A 16,923-nucleotide genomic window follows, 5' to 3' on the forward strand; every position below is an offset into this window, starting at 1 on the left:
GTCATCATAGAAGACGCTTTGCCTGTGATGCAGCACATGGTTTTAACTGTTGTACAGAAAGACTGGGAAGTTAGCGTCTTTAAGGTGGAAAGTATTCATGCACTAATAGAGACGCTTGCTCGAATCATTAGATACACTGTTTACGTGCATTTATAGGGCGACATTTTAACACTGTATTTGAACAGAAAAACTGCACATTTTGAAGCAGAAGTGAATGCAAGTTTTAGTCTCTGAAAGCAATTTGTCCACTATTAGTGCTCTAATGTTGAAACTAAAATGCTAATAGCCGTAAAGAGCTTTGATCCTGGCTGTTGTGCTGAGCTGTGTCCATGAAAGAGTTAAGGATGGAGTTGTTTGTGCTGCAGGGTGGTGGATGAGATATCAAATACCCTTGCCACAACAGGAGAACAGTACGATTTACACATATTTCTTTGAGAGAGCATGTGTACAGTTTGTGCACATTTCAAAGACAGCAGTGCCTAAGGAGGTGAGTACATGTGTTTGGCGTATAATATTACTCTGAAACCAGTGATGACAAAGAACGGGCGTCATGCATCTTACTGTCTCCATCCAAAATGTTTTCATTTAATAGCTATATTACTGTTTATCACGGTTGATTTTTTTTTGTAAAAGTTCTGCAATTTGTAGCTGGTTTAAAATTACTTTATGGAAAGCTACCTGTGACAGTGACAAGCGTGAACATTTGAACTTACTGGAACAACATGTTTCAGAGATTAGACTTCAGGGGTTTGTGGTTAAGGGTCAGTGTTCTTCTTTTGCTCTTTTGTTTTTACTCTCCGTCAAGCATCAGGCCACCTAGGAAGATGAGAAGATGAGAAACCCCTCTTTTAAAGCAGCAGTGAGCCTCTTCCCTTCTATCTGTCATTACTATCTCTGTAATGTGGTAAACGGCTCTCTCTGCAGCATTGTTGACCTCCCAATGAGACGTAACTTTGAGAAAGAGCCAGCATGGGGGCTCGACCAAAAAGAGCAGAGGTGTTCGATAAAAGTAAAAAGAGACAAAGAGATAAAGACAGCACCATGTAGTGAACTGAGTCTGAGATACGGCTGCAGAAATGGCCTCCTGTAGTCTCCAACGTGATATACGCTAAGAGCGAGAGATAATGAATAAGGATACTTATGCTTGAAAGCAGCCATGGTATGTTATATGGCAATATCCAAATTTCTACACTGCAGCGCACCCTCCCCACTGACTCAGCGATACAGGCTGAGCCCCATTAGGATACTCTTCACATAAGTGCCTAATAATGCTTTCTGCAGACCCACAACATAATACGATTTCTTATCCATCTGATCCGGTGTTTCCTAAACCATTAGGCAGACGTTCAACTTGTGGTAAGCGCTCAAGGAAACAAATGATCTGCATGTAATGACTGATACAAGAAACTGTGTTTTTAGTACAGAATTAGGGAGGATATGCAAATGATTCTAAAGATGCGTTGTCATTGATAGTCAACTAAAATATCAGCAATACAAGCCGATATATGTTGTTTATTGACATCTTAAATAAAATATATGTGTAATCAATAGCAAGACTCTGCCTTTTGGAAAACTGACATTTGGCTGAAGTGAATTGACAGTGTCTTAAGAGGAACCAGGCAAATTTGCCTTTGCCTGAAAGCCACCTTGCAGTGGAAAAAGTGAGGTATCTCTTTTCTCTTATTCCAGTGTGCACACTGTCTACTTTGACTGAGGCCAAGTCTTTGAGCGCTGCCAGTTTTGAAATATAACCAGGATTAGCAGCACTGTCAACAAGATGACACTGGCTCCTTAAAATAGAGAGACGGACAGTCAGGAAAAATAAAACCCTTCTTTTGTACACCTTAAAACTTTTAAAGTACTGCTGATTCTACACAGCGCTTCTCAAAATCAAACTTGCGATATGACTATGAGCACAACAATGTACAATGAGGGTAAGTACAATAGGCTAAATGGTTGTGAAGTCAAGTTGTACTGTAGAGGTTTTTATCTGCAGCACTGTCACATCTGTTAACATAGAGGTTGAGCTGATGAGCATCAACCCTCTGACTGTCACTGTGTAGAACATGTCATCATTAAGAACATCACAAATGAGCATAGTGGAGAAGGTAAGTTGAAAAAAAAACAAAACAAAAGGCACAGGAGTAAAACAGTAAATAAAAGAGAAGAAAAATAAATTCAGTTCAGTATAATTCGGGTTATCATAAGGCACTTTACACAGAAGACACGTTCACTACAGTCAAACGCCATAGCAATCTGATTCATATTCCACTACAGTCCACCTTACTGTAATTCACCTAATCCAATTGAAAGTTCATATACTGTACCTTGTAGCTATATATCTTCACAAACATCTATCCAACAGATTGCATTGAATCTTGACTTCAGTAGAATCCCCCACCGTGATCAAGCACAAGGTGACAGGGGAGAGGAAAAACCCTAATTATCACAGCTAAAAAACCTCCAGCCGAACCAGACTTGGGGAGGGCGGCCATCTGCCTCGTCCTGTTGGGAGTCTGAATGAGAGGAACTGAAGTGAACTGCAGGTTACTTAATCTTGTACTTAACTACAGCAGAATGTGAAAACATGATAAATTGAATAGTTGAGGATGTTTGATAGGATGGTTTATTATTCACGAAGCCATCTGTATATTCCGATTTAGGAATTAGGATAGCCCTACTACCACTTTATACACAATGCAAGTAGTATTAATGGTCCCATAATGCTGTACAGCCGCAGTGATGCACATAGCTGTCGGGATAATGAGTATCTGGATTGATAAACTTCCTGGAAACACCCTGTCTTAGATTGCACAGTGTAGTGCTGCTTTGTTGCCTCAGCAGTCCAGTAACCAGAACTATATCTCTATCACCAAGAATGTCAACAAGCCACTCTTTGCTCAACCAGGTCATCGCTGTACCATAGCTGCTGTGCCCTATAGGCCTATAGGCCCAAACAGATGGAACGTAAACAAGATCATGTATTATAGCTGAAATTATTATTATCGTGCAGTTATATTAATGCATAAAGCAGAATTACTATCATTCATGAAGGTAAAAATGAGAATATCACTTAGTTTGATATACTGTATCAACAAAATATCACGGCCAACCAGATTCTGAGAAATGTAATGAAACTATTACATGTAATGACTTTATTGTGACAGTAAATGTTATCAAACTAGCAGCCAATTCAAAAATGATTTTACCACACATGTGATGGATATACCAGCAATTATTCTTTGTCTGTGCCCATATTTCCATTGCTGTATCCATTACTGTTAATAATAACCTTATTGTTAGAGCATGGTTCAAAATAGAGAGTGTTGCTCCACATAGAACATTTTGAGAAGGAAGGACGATATAGACAAGGAAATTATTGTTTTATGTGTATTATTATAAGAAATACACATAAAGTAAACATGTAGAAAGACCTAGCTAATATCAATGAGAAAGCTTGGTACCGTAATATGTTTAGATATCACAAGTTGAAAAGGTTTAGTTTGGCACCGTGGGTATTGCATATCAGTTAACAAATGTTGAAAGCCTAAAAAATTATCTATGTTGCTTAATTTGTAGAAGTAGTTTGTCACTATTGCATTTATTTCTGGTTTTAATAAACAAAACAAAACAAAAAGCTTTCTGGAGGAGAGAACAGTTCACCCAATGCTCTGCAGGTGATGCTGTTGTGCAGTAATTTGATCTTCATCACCATGCAGGTGGACTTTGTTTACAAAACAGCACAGACTGGTCAGGGTGAAATCAGAGTTGATGCTGAGGGCAGTTTCTTCTGTGTTCCCTGTGAATACGCCTTTCTTTTCATTTTACTGGACATTGTTCTTTCTTCCAGACATGCCTCGTCAATTTCCAAAAGTTACAATCAGTGAGGTGGAGGAGAAGACACAGGTGCTGGCAGAGCAAGTGTATGCGTCAGCACTGAAAGAAGAAGACAACAAGGATGCCATATCAATGTTCACAGTGCCAGAGGATTGCCCGATCGGCTTCCAGCAAGCCAAGGATCATGAGCTGCTCAAGGAGCTGGCAGAGCAACAGTCCGAGGAGAGTGCTAAGAGGTAGGCCCCACGATTAATCTGGCACTGAACCACAGACTACATCATAACTTCATGTAAGGTTGCAGCAGCTAGAGTGAACTTAAAGGGGACCTATTATGGCATCTAATACCTATTTTAAACAGGCCTTGAATGTTTTAAAAACAAGCTTTTGATTGTTTTTGCTAAATAAATGAGAAATTCAGCCTCTGAGCCATGTCTTTATCTTCCCATTCTCTAACCTCCTTATCTATGTGGGATTCTGAGTGGGAGGCTATGATAATGAGGCTCTGTGCTGATTGGCTGCCTGAATGACGCGATACACCGCTACGAAAAAATGGCGGAAGCTCCGGCCGGCGGAGTTAGTTGTGGGCGTGGTTTCACGCATCGAAGGCCAACTGATGTAAATCGCATTTTCGTTACGTAACGACGGGAGCAGAATCTGAACGGCTCGTAGAAGCCACATCACAATAGACTGTTCTTCCAGGCGGCTGTACAGACCCTGCAGAACTTGGTTGCTTTCCTCCTTCTCTCAGTTGGCTGGCTGAGGGGAGACCACTTTATATATGTTAAAGCAAGAGAAAACGTGTTTTTCATAATAGGTCCCCTTTAAAACTTCAGTTTAAGTCGATATTTTTGTCATTTTTCAGGAGAAAAAGCTTTAAGATGATTCGTTCCCAGTCACTGTCCCTGCAGATCCCAGTGAATACAGACTGCTCACGCTCAGTGGCAGATACACCATTACTGTCTCCCAGCTCCTTCTGCTCATCAGTGCCAGAAAGCTGTCCTGATTTCCAGAGGGTTACCATCAGTGGTGATTACTGTGCAGGAGTAAGTACCACGTCATGGTGTGCATATCAGTTAGGGCTGTTTGCATATGCTCCTAATAACAGTTCTATTTGTACAATCACCAAAAGGCTAAACTGAGACTTGAATCACTGTGCGATAGATCACTGTGGAAGACTACGAACAGGCAGCCAAAGGTCTGTTTAAGGCTCTGCTTCTCCGAGAGAAGTTCTCAAAGCTCGCCTATCATAGGTTCAGCAGAACCACAAGCCAGTTTCTCCGCAGTGCTGACAACATGATATGGTGTGAAGAAGATGAGGTTCTGCCAGGTATAGTGTGTGTGTGCATTTGGGATTTTAAAGGATGTTCTGTGCTGCTTTGTACAACGTTTAACAAAACCATGCTGTGGCCACCAGACATGTACCCCTGCCCAGCAGATCCCTACAGTATGGATAATATCCCTGAGAATCTGAACTACGAGCTGAAGATGAAGGATGGGATTGTGTGCGTGTATGATAACAAAGAGGCGCTCATACAAAATCAGCCCCATGATCTTCCTTACCCAGACTTTGAGACTTTTGCCATAGATCTCAGTCATGTGCTGGCAATGATTGCTGATGGACCCACGTAAGTTGCCACAACAGAGAGACTTGACAGTTATGCTGGTTGAAGAACCAGCACTTTTGGTTCACTTCGCTTAATTATACATGTCAGTTTGTTTAATCTGCTTTGGTTTCAGGAAGACCTACTGTCACAGAAGACTTAACTTTTTGAGCTCAAAGTTTCACCTCCATGAGATGCTCAATGAGATGGCTGAGCTTAAGGAACTGAAAAGTGTGCCTCACAGAGATTTTTACAATGTTAGGAAGGCAAGTACTCTATACAAACACTTTGTCCAATATGGGGGGGTCTGTGACGTTGGGAGGGCCACTGCTATTGCTAGGTATGTCTGTTCTGTAACAATATTTATTTTAGGTGGGTGGTACGTCTCATTCACGTCACTGCCAGGACCTGAGCTTCTCTGGCAGAACATTAAATTACAACAAAATCTTTGAAGACTGCACGAGTTACTTTGGGTACAGACAACCCATGCCCAGCCATGGACGCACAGACACTAATATGTAGAATACCAAAACAATGTGGAGAAACTCAGCTAAAAGCTTCTAACAAGAATTTTCACCCAAACAAACCCCAAGTAATTATATGGACACGTAGGAAAAACAGGAAAACAGCACATGTCCACTTTGTTGCAAAGTTTCCCTCCTTTGCACCAACTGTAAAGTAGTGAAGAACTGTAAATAGTTATTGGAAATATTTGATGTTATGTTCCTGTTTTTTGATTCTGCATGTTGTCTGTATATATTTCACGAGGAAAATGTATATAGGTGTGCATGAATTTTCAAATTATGTCAAAAAACAGTGGTATATCAGTAAATTAATATTAGTTTTCCACTCTTGTACCTGAGAAAGATCAAATGGCACAAATGGTAGTGGTTCTGCCTGGACATACCTTTAGTTAAAACATGTTTAAACATGCTTTGGTCCACTTTTTAAGCTTATACCTTTTCACAATTACTAACTGTACATTACTTAACTATTTCTTAAATAGAATGTGCTACTATCGTATGATTCAAAGGTGGATTTTGCTCAAATTAATGTGTTCTTTTTAAGGTGGAAATTAAAAGAATTTAGTAAATTTAGAAATTAAAAATGTTCCAAATTAATTTACTCTGACACAGTGACACACAGCTTGATTCTGACACTTCTGTAGTAATCTTGAAAAAATTTAGTTCATTTCAATGGTCACTGGTTTCTGAGTTGTGCCTTATTAGTGTAAATACAGTCTCATTGAGTTGTTGTTGCCTTCTTAAGCCTTAAAGACGTTTCAGACAGGAGTCAGTGAGCATCTGGAGCTCTGGAAAGGTAATGAAAGAAAGCTTTAACAACTTGGTATCAGCAGGTGTATTAAAAAAAGCAGTAGAAAGTTGATCTTTTTTAATACTTTCATCGTAAAATGTTCTTTTGAAGGGATCAGTTTTCCCAGCAGCTCCAAATTACGCTTGGTTTTGTGAGTCTTAGTGATTTTATCCCCAGCAGGCTGTCAAACCTCTCCTGACTCAGCCAGAAGTACATCTGAAAACAATCAGTGTGTCTGCAGCTCCTGGATAAATCTAAAAATCTCCCAAACCCGGTCTGTGTTTGAGCATTTCATCAACGCACACACTTTCATCTTCTTTGCTGCAGCTTGCGTCCTCCTTTTCATCAGTACATAATCACACTTTTCTTTAAATGACGAGAATGATACAGTCTGCATATATCTTTGCAACTAAAAACACTTCTTGATATCTGATAACCATTTAATGGAAAGCTTTTTGGTTGCCAAGCAACTGCTGCACTACACGGGGGTTATTCCCCGTGCACCCATCTTCCCTGTGTTGCTCCACAAGCTCTGCGGCAACTGCAGCACATACCGCATCCTTTCTGAAAGGCCTTTTAGGGTAAATTTTGAAGTTGGGAAAAAAAAAATCCCAAATGCATAACCTTGTATCAAACCTAATAAATCACGAGGACAGAGCTAGAGCTGAAAAAGTGCCAGATTTACGTCTCTACGCGGGTGTCTCAAATGTAACTTTTCCACATGGTATGCAAAAGACGTAAAACACAACAAATATAGTTTCAGCAGGTGGGCCTTTTCTATGAATGTGCCATGCTCAGAAATCTTAAAAAAAAAAAATGCTGACATTTATGTTGCAGTTACAGTGTCACAGTTTCACAGTGTAGGATAGGTTTTTTTTTACTGTTTTACTCACTCCCCTGTTTTTCCAGATCCTGCCACCCTAATCAGCCAGAGATCCACTCATTCCCTTCACCTGTGCTTCCCCACCCAGCTCCACACCTGGTTTCCCTCGTCAGCAGTTCCCCTCATATACCGGCCCATTTCCACCTTCTAGTTTGCCAGATTGTCGTGTGTTTTTGCCTCGCTTTCCAGCCTGCATATCCTGTTTTGTTTCTGCCTGCCTGCCTGTCTTTGAGCCTGCCTGATTCTTGGGGTATGGATTTTTGCCTGTCCGTTTTTGGTTTTGTTTGCCTGATCTGCCTGACTACCCGGTTTGACCCCTGCCTGCCTTTTGACAAAGATTAAAGCCTCTTGGACTCTGATCCTGCCTGGTGTTGTGCATTTGGGTTCTCTGTCCTGTCTGAGCCGTGACATACAGTCCTTTTAGATGAACTTCCATGATAGCTAGTATTTCACTAATTGCTCTCAATCTTTACTTGAGTAGAAGAACAAAAAGCAGGATTCAAAGATTAAGTAATAATAATAAAACAAATAATAATGGGTTTGTTAAACATTTTTAATGAATTTGCCTACAGACTGAAAACACCACATGTTTGTTCCAGGTTGACACACATATTCACGCGGCTGCATGTATGTCTCAGAAGCATCTGCTGACCTTCATCCAGAAAACATACAAGACAGATGCAGACCGTGTAGTTTTAGAAAAGGATGGACAAAAGATGACCCTGCAGCAGGTTTTCCACAGCCTCAACATGGATGCATATAACCTCACTGTCGACTCTCTGGACGTACATGCAGTAAGGGAGTTAAAGTTGGCCTTTATGTTCACATCAAAAAAATAATTTATTTCATTCCTATCTTGGCTCACAAAAGTACTAATTAATTTATGAAACTAACAGGGGAGACAAACCTTTCACCGGTTTGACAAGTTCAATTCAAAGTATAACCCAGTGGGTGCCAGTGAGCTTCGAGAAGTCTTCCTGAAAACAGACAACTACATAAACGGAGAATATTTTGCTCAGATCATAAAGGTATTGTGTCCTAAATTCATCCATCTTAAGTCAGTACCAAAGTCGAGGGCATTAAGTGCACTCCCTGTCTCATCTTACAGGAGGTGGCTCATGACTTGGAGGAGAGCAAGTATCAATACGCAGAGCCACGCCTGTCCATTTATGGCCGCTCTCCCAGTGAGTGGGAAAGTCTCTCAAAGTGGTTTATTCACCACAAAGTGCATTCGCCAAACATGAGATGGATGATTCAAGTGCCCAGAATATAGTGAGTATCACTTCCATTAAAACAAAAATGCAAGCTTCTGATGTAAAGAATTCTCATTGAAAATAATATATTTCTATTTTATTTTATTTTTCCAGTGATATTTTCAAGTCAAAGAAACTGGTACCTAACTTTGCCAAGATGCTGGAGAACATATTCCTTCCTCTGTTCCAGGCGACCGTGAACCCACAGAAGCACAAAGAACTTCACATCTTCCTCAAATATGTACGAAGCTGTATCTTTTACCACAATTTACACCATATAAGGAGGAAAAATGTAACTATAGCATTAACATGCAGTATGTACTCTTATTACATTGTGATTAAAGATATTATGAAGTAGATGTAAAGAAAGCATATATGGTTGAAAAATGTGGTGTATTCACAGACAATGAAAGCAAAAGACAGTTACAAAACTGTAGCTCACAATTTCATAGATTATAGATATTAATTTCTGGCAGTTATGTTAGTTTTAGATTTCTGCATGGTTATTGCTATATTGAAATGTCAGACATAATCTATATAGTGTTTAAAAATTTGAAGTAAAGAATAAAAACTTCAAAGCAGCAACAATCACGACTTTGGGGTAGCAAATTAAGAAATTCATGGTAATATAGAGATACATTCTTATAGGAAAACAAATCCCTCGTTGTGATTTACTCATGTTTGGCTTCATGAAACAATCCCAAAAAAAAATGGTCTTTTGTTTCTCTCATCTTTTTGCCCATACAGGTGTCGGGCTTTGACAGCGTGGATGATGAGTCCAAACACAGTGATCACATGTTCTCCTTTAGGAGCCCAAAGCCAGAGCAGTGGACCACGAGTGACAACCCACCTTACAGCTATTACATCTTCTACATGTACGCAAACATCATGGTCCTCAACAATCTGAGAAAGTAAGGGCCAAAGCATTCTTCCTTCTTCAAACATAAGTTAAATCAAAAGGACAGCTCTGATGGATCACATGCTGTACTTTGATCTGAATGTGAATTGTCATATTATGCCCTGCACTCATTAGAAGAGTTACTTTGAAGAGAAATCACTAATCAGAGGGAAGCAAGAACTGCAGAACAAAGCTAATGAGACCACATTCAGGATTCAGCATTGATAAATACTCTCAGCATGATAAATAGAGGGATGAAAAGAGTTAGAAGTTGCTCTGTTATTCATTCATTTATTGACTGACTTGTTTTTAACGCACTTACATCCCTCACAGAGAACATGGACTGAGCACTTTCCAGTTCCGCCCCCACTGTGGAGAAGCGGGGTCAATCACTCATCTGGTCTCAGCCTTTCTCACGGCTGACAACATCTCACATGGACTCAATTTGAAGAAGGTATTTTCAATCTACTGGCCTTCAAATTGAGCATTAAGTAAATAAAATATTGACTAACAACCGGAAGCTGATGCTCGTCGGTGTGTGTAGTCACAATACAGATCAATATAATAATAAAATCCCAAATTGTGTCCTCTACTCGTCATCTGGCGGTCCTTTAATCTTTGTTTTGGTAATCTCAACTTCAGAATCCTCTTTTTTTCCCCTCCATCTGTTTCCAAGTCTTCTATGGTTTTGAGCTTTGTTTTTTTGCACATTGTTTATGTGGTGGGTTGCTATTGGTGCTCGATTTCTTGACAACAACTGAAAATATGAGAACAGTGGGTGGGATTGATGATAATGGAAGTTTTGAATTCCTTCTTCATGGACTGAATGTTCCAGAAGCTCGTACTGGAAAAGTTAATGACATCCACTCCTGTGAGTTTTACTGCGTACTGGCAATAGAAGATGGTGAGACCTTTCCCAAATCAAAATGGCTCTTAATCATCATGTATCTATAGCTAAAGCTTGACGTTATATGTTTTACATAATCCTACCACTCTCTGCTATAATATCCAGTTGTGGTTTTGAAAGGAACCTTTTACAACCTTGTCTGTTGACTCGCGAGCTGACAAGTACTTTTATGTGAGGATGCCAGTAGATTTGTTATTTAAGAAAAAAAGTGTATTGCATATATTAAACCTTAGCAGAGCCTGCTTTGTTTTAGGTACAGTAGGTGTTTATCTGATTTCCTAAGTAGTCATTGTTTTTCCAAACTTCCTCAGAGCCCTGTGCTGCAGTACCTGTACTACCTGGCTCAGGTGCCAATTGCAATGTCTCCACTCAGCAACAACAGCCTCTTCCTGGAATACTCCAAAAATCCTCTCAGAGAGTTCCTGCACAAAGGCCTGTGTGTGTCGCTGTCCACTGATGATCCCATGCAGTTTCACTACACCAAGGTAAAAACATACATACATGCTGTTGTTCATTGTGTCAGTTATTGTTGGTACTTTTGCAGCAAACGTGAAGCGGGTTTAGTTCCCTCATGTACGGTACACACCTCTTATCTACTGTGGATGTGTCCTGTTCCAGGAACCACTGATGGAGGAGTATGCCATAGCAGCTCAGCTGTGGAAACTCAGCACCTGTGATGTGTGTGAAATAGCTAGGAACAGTGTGCTGCAAAGTGGATTGTGTCACCAGGTAACAATGACTTTTTCTTGTATGTTTGTTACATCAGGTATCGTGATTATTTAATGAGCCATCTTCAAATGATTTACTTGATAATCACAGGAAAAGAAGCACTTCTTGGGAGTGAACTATCTGAAAGATGGACACGAGGGGAACGACATCCGTCGGACCAACGTTGCGCAGATCCGCATGGCCTACAGACACGAGACACTGTGCAATGAACTTAGCTTTATCGTTGATGCCATGAAGACTGAAGTTCTGAATTTCCTTTAGGAACAAAAGGTGGTAGACAGAATTAAAGCAAGTTGAGGTCTCAAGTATAATCAGTTACCTTTATTTTGACAAGTGTCATCAGGTGGATACGATTGCTAGCTAAAATAAATAGTCTCTTAATCAGCAGTGCTTGGCTGGCTGCCCATACACAGCAGATGAGCACGATAATACAAATTTGCATGCTTCAAATAACTTATAGCACTTGGGTTTTAGCGGGTTTACATTAAACCTGTGGAGGTGCCAGACCCGAGGGAAGCTGACTCACACTCGTCACTGTCAGTAAACAAACCTCATATTGTATGTATAAACAACCTTACACTGCATTTTGTGACATTAGTATGCCAAAGAAGCAGTTGGAAAGTTATCATATTCTGTGTACACTGCTCATCAGACATGAGACTGACCTGGGATAGCAGACATGAATAATGACAGGGATATTTACTTTTTACTTTTTTTTGGCACATCTGCAACATTTTGAAAAATATATTGTGATATTGAAAGTCATAAATCAAGAAGTTATTACACCTTCATTACCTGAAGCACCAAAACACAATGTTAAAGGACTTTTTAAAGGTTGTAAATCCTCCAAATCATTGCATTGACAATAATGCCCTCTAGTGGCGAAACTACAGCATTGAATTAAATTAAATGACAAAGTAATAAAGACATGAACAATTGAATTCAGTTGCGAGTCTCCTTTCTTAAAAATTATTGCACAGGGTTTCCCCCTCTCTACCTTAACCAAAGCTAAATATTAAGGTGTGTCATCCTCCACTTGTATCCTCTGATCCTCTTGATCCTCTGATGTGGTTTCTGTAATGTTCTTCACACGCTCACACTCTTCTGTCTGGATGTACTCTTGCTGCTGCTTCACGTCAGAGTTCTGAGGGCAGTGTCCTCTCCTTTTAACAAAAACAGAAACAGAGAGGGAGAATTCAATCGTACTTGAATTAGATACTGATTCTATAACACGAGGTTTTATCAACAAATCCACTCACAGTTTTAGGTATGCAATGATGATCATTGAGATCAGAAGGAGACCGCAGGTGCAGGCGATGAGCACAACTTTTACTAAAATGAAAAGCAGAAGGAAACCTAGTCATAATTGTGGTGAAGCTTTTACTGGTTTGAAAATTAACTTGTACCATATTTTTTGTTCCGACAAAAAAGACAAAAACAAAAGTCCTCTACAGAAGAGCCTCATACCTCCAGCAGAGCCATTTGCACTGCTGACCAAGCGAGCCTGTTCTACCTCGTTGTTCATGATTTCATCGGCTGAGGTGGAAGAAAAAAGAGGAGAGGAGGAAGAGGATGTAGGTAGTGTTGTCAGGGTGAAGTCTGTCGTCTTAGAAGGAGACTGATCGTATTCCCAGGGATAGTTGCCGTTCTTCAGTTGGGCTTCTGCATCTGTGCATAAAAGGCCACATTTGACATTTTAAACATTTTTGCAAAAACATAGCTAAAAAGATATTCAGACTATAATTTACCTGACTCATTGAAGCAGAACACATCAAACTGTTGTGAAACAGGGGCTCGCCATGGCACCAACCCAATCTGTTTTTGCCCACAATTAGCAAGTGCATGGATGCGGGGAATCACTGCAAAATGTTCATCAATCCATCCAAATCTAAACGAGATGAGACATGGAATCACATAGTAGTCGGGGAAATTCCAGCGAGCTGATTTTGAAGAGCACAGATGTGGACTCACCTGCATGTTTCCAAACCTCTTCTGAGAGCGTCCTCCACTTCTGCCCTGGAGGCAATGTTCAGTCCGAGAGACTGGCAGAGCCTTCGAGCTTCTGAGGCATTGAAGGCATACTGAGGCTGGTTTTGGTCATTTAAGTAGCTAACCTGGGTTACTCCAGCTATGCTTTGGTTCAGTGCTGGGAAAACTGGGAAAAAGCATGAAACAAACTGATTTAGTTTTACCACACAGACAGACAATAGAAAGACAAAAGGACTTGCATGATGTTGCATTAAAAAACAAAAAAAAAAAACAACAATGACCTGAGTTGACTTACCTCTGAAATTGCTTATGTTTTGATGAGAGAAGGCTGAAGTAGCAGACAACACCGACGTGATGCACAGCCACACAATATTCATGACTGGTGAGAGGGGAGCGAGAGCGTGCCACAAAGTACAAGTGTTGCAAGGTTTATGTGTCTGTCAGCTAAATGACTCGGTTAAATAGGGGTGATTCTGTTCAGTGGGCTGTGTGGACTGTCATTGAGAGAGAGTAAAGGAAAAGGAAGGAGGAAGTACTGCACACGGGTCAGGTCAGGAACCATCGTGTGTTCTAGGAGCAGGGCCCAGGAGATAGAGATATGACTGCTTTGAAAAAACTTCAGGGGAAGGCAAAATGTCATGGATACAAAATCCAGATGACTAATCAGAAAACACATCCTGACTAAGACGGTCAGCTCTAGGAAAATCTACAGAGGCTAATACTGAGGCTGGAGTAGAAGCAGGCTTTTTAAAGATAATAACCTCATATGCATGAGTGAAGTACTCAAAGTGATTTTTGCTGTTTCCGACACCTGACTGGGCACTTTGTCGGCAGAACTTCCTCTCTTGAGGCATTACTCATAGACGCAGTCGTTACCTCAGATATCCTCGGGTGGGCCTTTGAAACACAAAAAAAACTTCCTTCCAAACGCCAATGACAGGAAATGACGCAAAGTGTGCAGATGAATACTCAAGATTCTATAACATTTTTTTCTGTCTGATGTAAAGTGTCAGTGATCCCTAAGGTTAAAACAAACTGAAGTAGGTTTCATCTGTTACTGGGTCATGTTTCTGTGTCTGCAGGGCCACACTGGAACCTTTAGGAGTTGAGGTGCATAACATGGTCAGGTTTTAATATGCTGAAGCAGATTATTTGGAATAAATTTTACTCTTATCTGATAATAAAATCAGGGCAGCACGGTGGCTTGGTGGTTAGCACTGTTGTCTCACAGCAAGAAGGTTCCCGGTTAGACTCCCAGGCCCGGCAGGGTCTTTCTGTGTGGAGTTTGCATGTTTTCCCTGTGCCTGCGTGGGTTCTCTCCGGGTACTCCGGCTTCCTCCCACAGTCCTAACACATGCGTAGTAGGTTAATTGATGATTCTAAATTGCCCCGTAGGTGTGAGTGTGTCTGGTTGTTTGTATATAGTGGCCCTGCGATGGACTGGCGACCTGTCCAGGGTGAACCTGCCTCTCACCTGTAATGAGCTGGAATAGGCTTCAGCAGACCCCCTTCAAAGGATATAGCGGGTATAGAAAATGGATGGATGGATAATAATAAAATCATTTCTCTTTCAGCAGATAATGACAGGCAGCATTGTGATCTTATAATCTACTTATTATTCACATCTTACTTTTTGTGCGTTTTCAGCTTTTGTGGGATTTTGTGTTATCTTAAGGAAGGACCTGATTTAATTCGATTTTTTATATGAAATTGATAATTTAAGATTTAAGAAGGAGAAATTAGCCTTGTGCTTACACTCATGTGACTAAAGCCAGAAGATGTTTACATTTATTTTTATTCAAAAACTGGCTTCATATTGACAGCGTCATGTTGATGACAACTCCTCTCTCTCATTGTTACTGTTTTTAAATCACTACCAACTGAAACACTAATACAAACCTGTCACTTTTTTGGGCTATCTAGAACTGAACATGTTCCATTCAGTGAGTAGTTCAGATGTTCTGCCTGTTTCCATTGGCAAGGTTAGTTTTACAGGGGCCAAAGTTGTTACCACTTGTCTCCATTAATGGAGTGAAGTGGGCTAAGTACTTAGAGCGGTTACAAAAAAGTACCGGATCATGGCAATGTGTTGGCTCTTTCCTGATTTGATATGCTATTGTCAGGGTTTGACATTTCCCCCAGTTTGTGTTTTCTGTTCTGCCCATGGATGTATTATAAAACTGGATGGGAAATTGAAAATGGCCGCCCATTCATTTCAATGCATTCTGCTCAGCCAGCGCATACGCCGAAAAAATCTCTGACTTCCGGGTTTACTTCCGCATACACGGGCCCATAGAGCATGCACAGTTGAGTCACCTCCCATGATGCTCTGGGGCCTCCCATCATGCCCCGGGGCAATGACGCGAGTATTAATGTAATATGTATTAATATAATATATGAATTAATGTATATTATTACATGTATAGTATTACATATATTATTAATGTATTAATATAATATAATTACATAATATATATTAATATAAAACATCTGTGGAATGCACGGACACGGCTGTGACGTCAGTCGTGACGTCACGCCCAGAAAGAGACTTTTCTTTGACTTTTCTGGCCGTTATAAAGCATTTTTGACGGATATAAAGTCCATGACTTAAAAATATAGAATACAAAGATTAGTAATTGCCGGTGATTACAGCTGGAGGTGTCCTGTGAACAGTTTTAGAGGCTTCTCTTTTACTATTGCGGTCTATGGGAAAAAAGCTTTCTGGGCCCCATGGGATTTTTTGTTGCAGTACCGCGGCTGGCCACTGGAAAAAATCGGCGCGCCTTCTGAGCGCCAGACCCGGGGGCTGGTTCTGCCCCGCCGGTTTTCCATCTGCCCTGATTGTTCGCACCTGTGTCTCGTTATCCCCTGTGTATATCTGGTCTTGTCTTTCCCTGCTCCCTGTTGGTCCGTACTGTTTGCTCCCTCCATGTTCTCTAGTTTTTTGGATCCCTGTTTCTGTTCTGCCTCTTTTTGATCCTGCTCAGCAGCGTTTTTGGTTTTGTCTTTATTGAATAAATCCTGCGTTTTTGCAACTCCTGCCTCCTGCTCTCCTGCGTTTGGATCCTCAACAAACCACACCCGTGACACAGCTATAGGCAGGAGATGGCATTGTTCAGCCACCTCAATGTCTCCTTCGAGTTGGAGTCAATCTCTTTCATTGCCACCATTGCAGTGCATGTAAACTGAAATGCTGCAACCATCTCAGCTCATCTTCTTTTTCTTCCTTCTTCACAGCCATTTTTTAGTTTATTTATTGGCAGTTGGCTAACAATACACCATAGAAAGTGCTGCACTGCTGCTACCAGGTAGAATGGAGAGGTAGTTTTCTAGATTACTAGATCTTGTCAGGGCTGACACTGTACATGGAGGAGAGTTACAGTTTGAACAAATTATGTCCCAGACATTTTTTTTTAGATATCAAGATATGATATCTATGTCGTAACATGTCTCCTTTACCTCAGGTTTACTAAAGTAGTATTTACCTTAAAGGGGACCTATTATGAAAAACA

The 16,923-nt window shown here is 40.6% G+C and overlaps 2 protein-coding genes across 2 annotated transcripts; one reads left to right on the top strand and one right to left on the bottom strand.

Moving 5' to 3' along the window:
- The first annotated feature begins 3,812 nt into the window (after positions 1-3,812).
- On the top strand, positions 3,813-12,357 carry ampd3a (adenosine monophosphate deaminase 3a). Its single transcript, XM_061743005.1, has 14 exons — positions 3,813-4,073; positions 4,700-4,880; positions 4,999-5,164; positions 5,252-5,462; positions 5,575-5,704; positions 8,235-8,429; positions 8,532-8,663; positions 8,744-8,907; positions 9,003-9,129; positions 9,636-9,799; positions 10,120-10,240; positions 11,005-11,178; positions 11,312-11,422; positions 11,513-12,357. Exons 1-14 carry the CDS (start codon positions 3,853-3,855, stop codon positions 11,681-11,683), a joined length of 2,268 nt encoding a protein of 755 aa, XP_061598989.1. The 5' UTR covers positions 3,813-3,852; the 3' UTR covers positions 11,684-12,357.
- Positions 11,724-15,142, bottom strand: lyve1a (lymphatic vessel endothelial hyaluronic receptor 1a). The gene is made up of 6 exons (XM_061743019.1): positions 13,707-15,142; positions 13,394-13,577; positions 13,171-13,310; positions 12,890-13,090; positions 12,682-12,754; positions 11,724-12,585 (listed from the first exon to the last, which is right to left on the bottom strand). Exons 1-6 carry the CDS (start codon positions 13,786-13,788, stop codon positions 12,438-12,440), a joined length of 828 nt encoding a protein of 275 aa, XP_061599003.1. The 5' UTR covers positions 13,789-15,142; the 3' UTR covers positions 11,724-12,437.
- Between the last annotated feature and the right edge of the window lie 1,781 nt (positions 15,143-16,923).

This window comes from Cololabis saira, chromosome 2, assembly GCF_033807715.1.
Source record: "Cololabis saira isolate AMF1-May2022 chromosome 2, fColSai1.1, whole genome shotgun sequence".
NCBI classification, from domain to species: domain Eukaryota; kingdom Metazoa; phylum Chordata; class Actinopteri; order Beloniformes; family Belonidae; genus Cololabis; species Cololabis saira.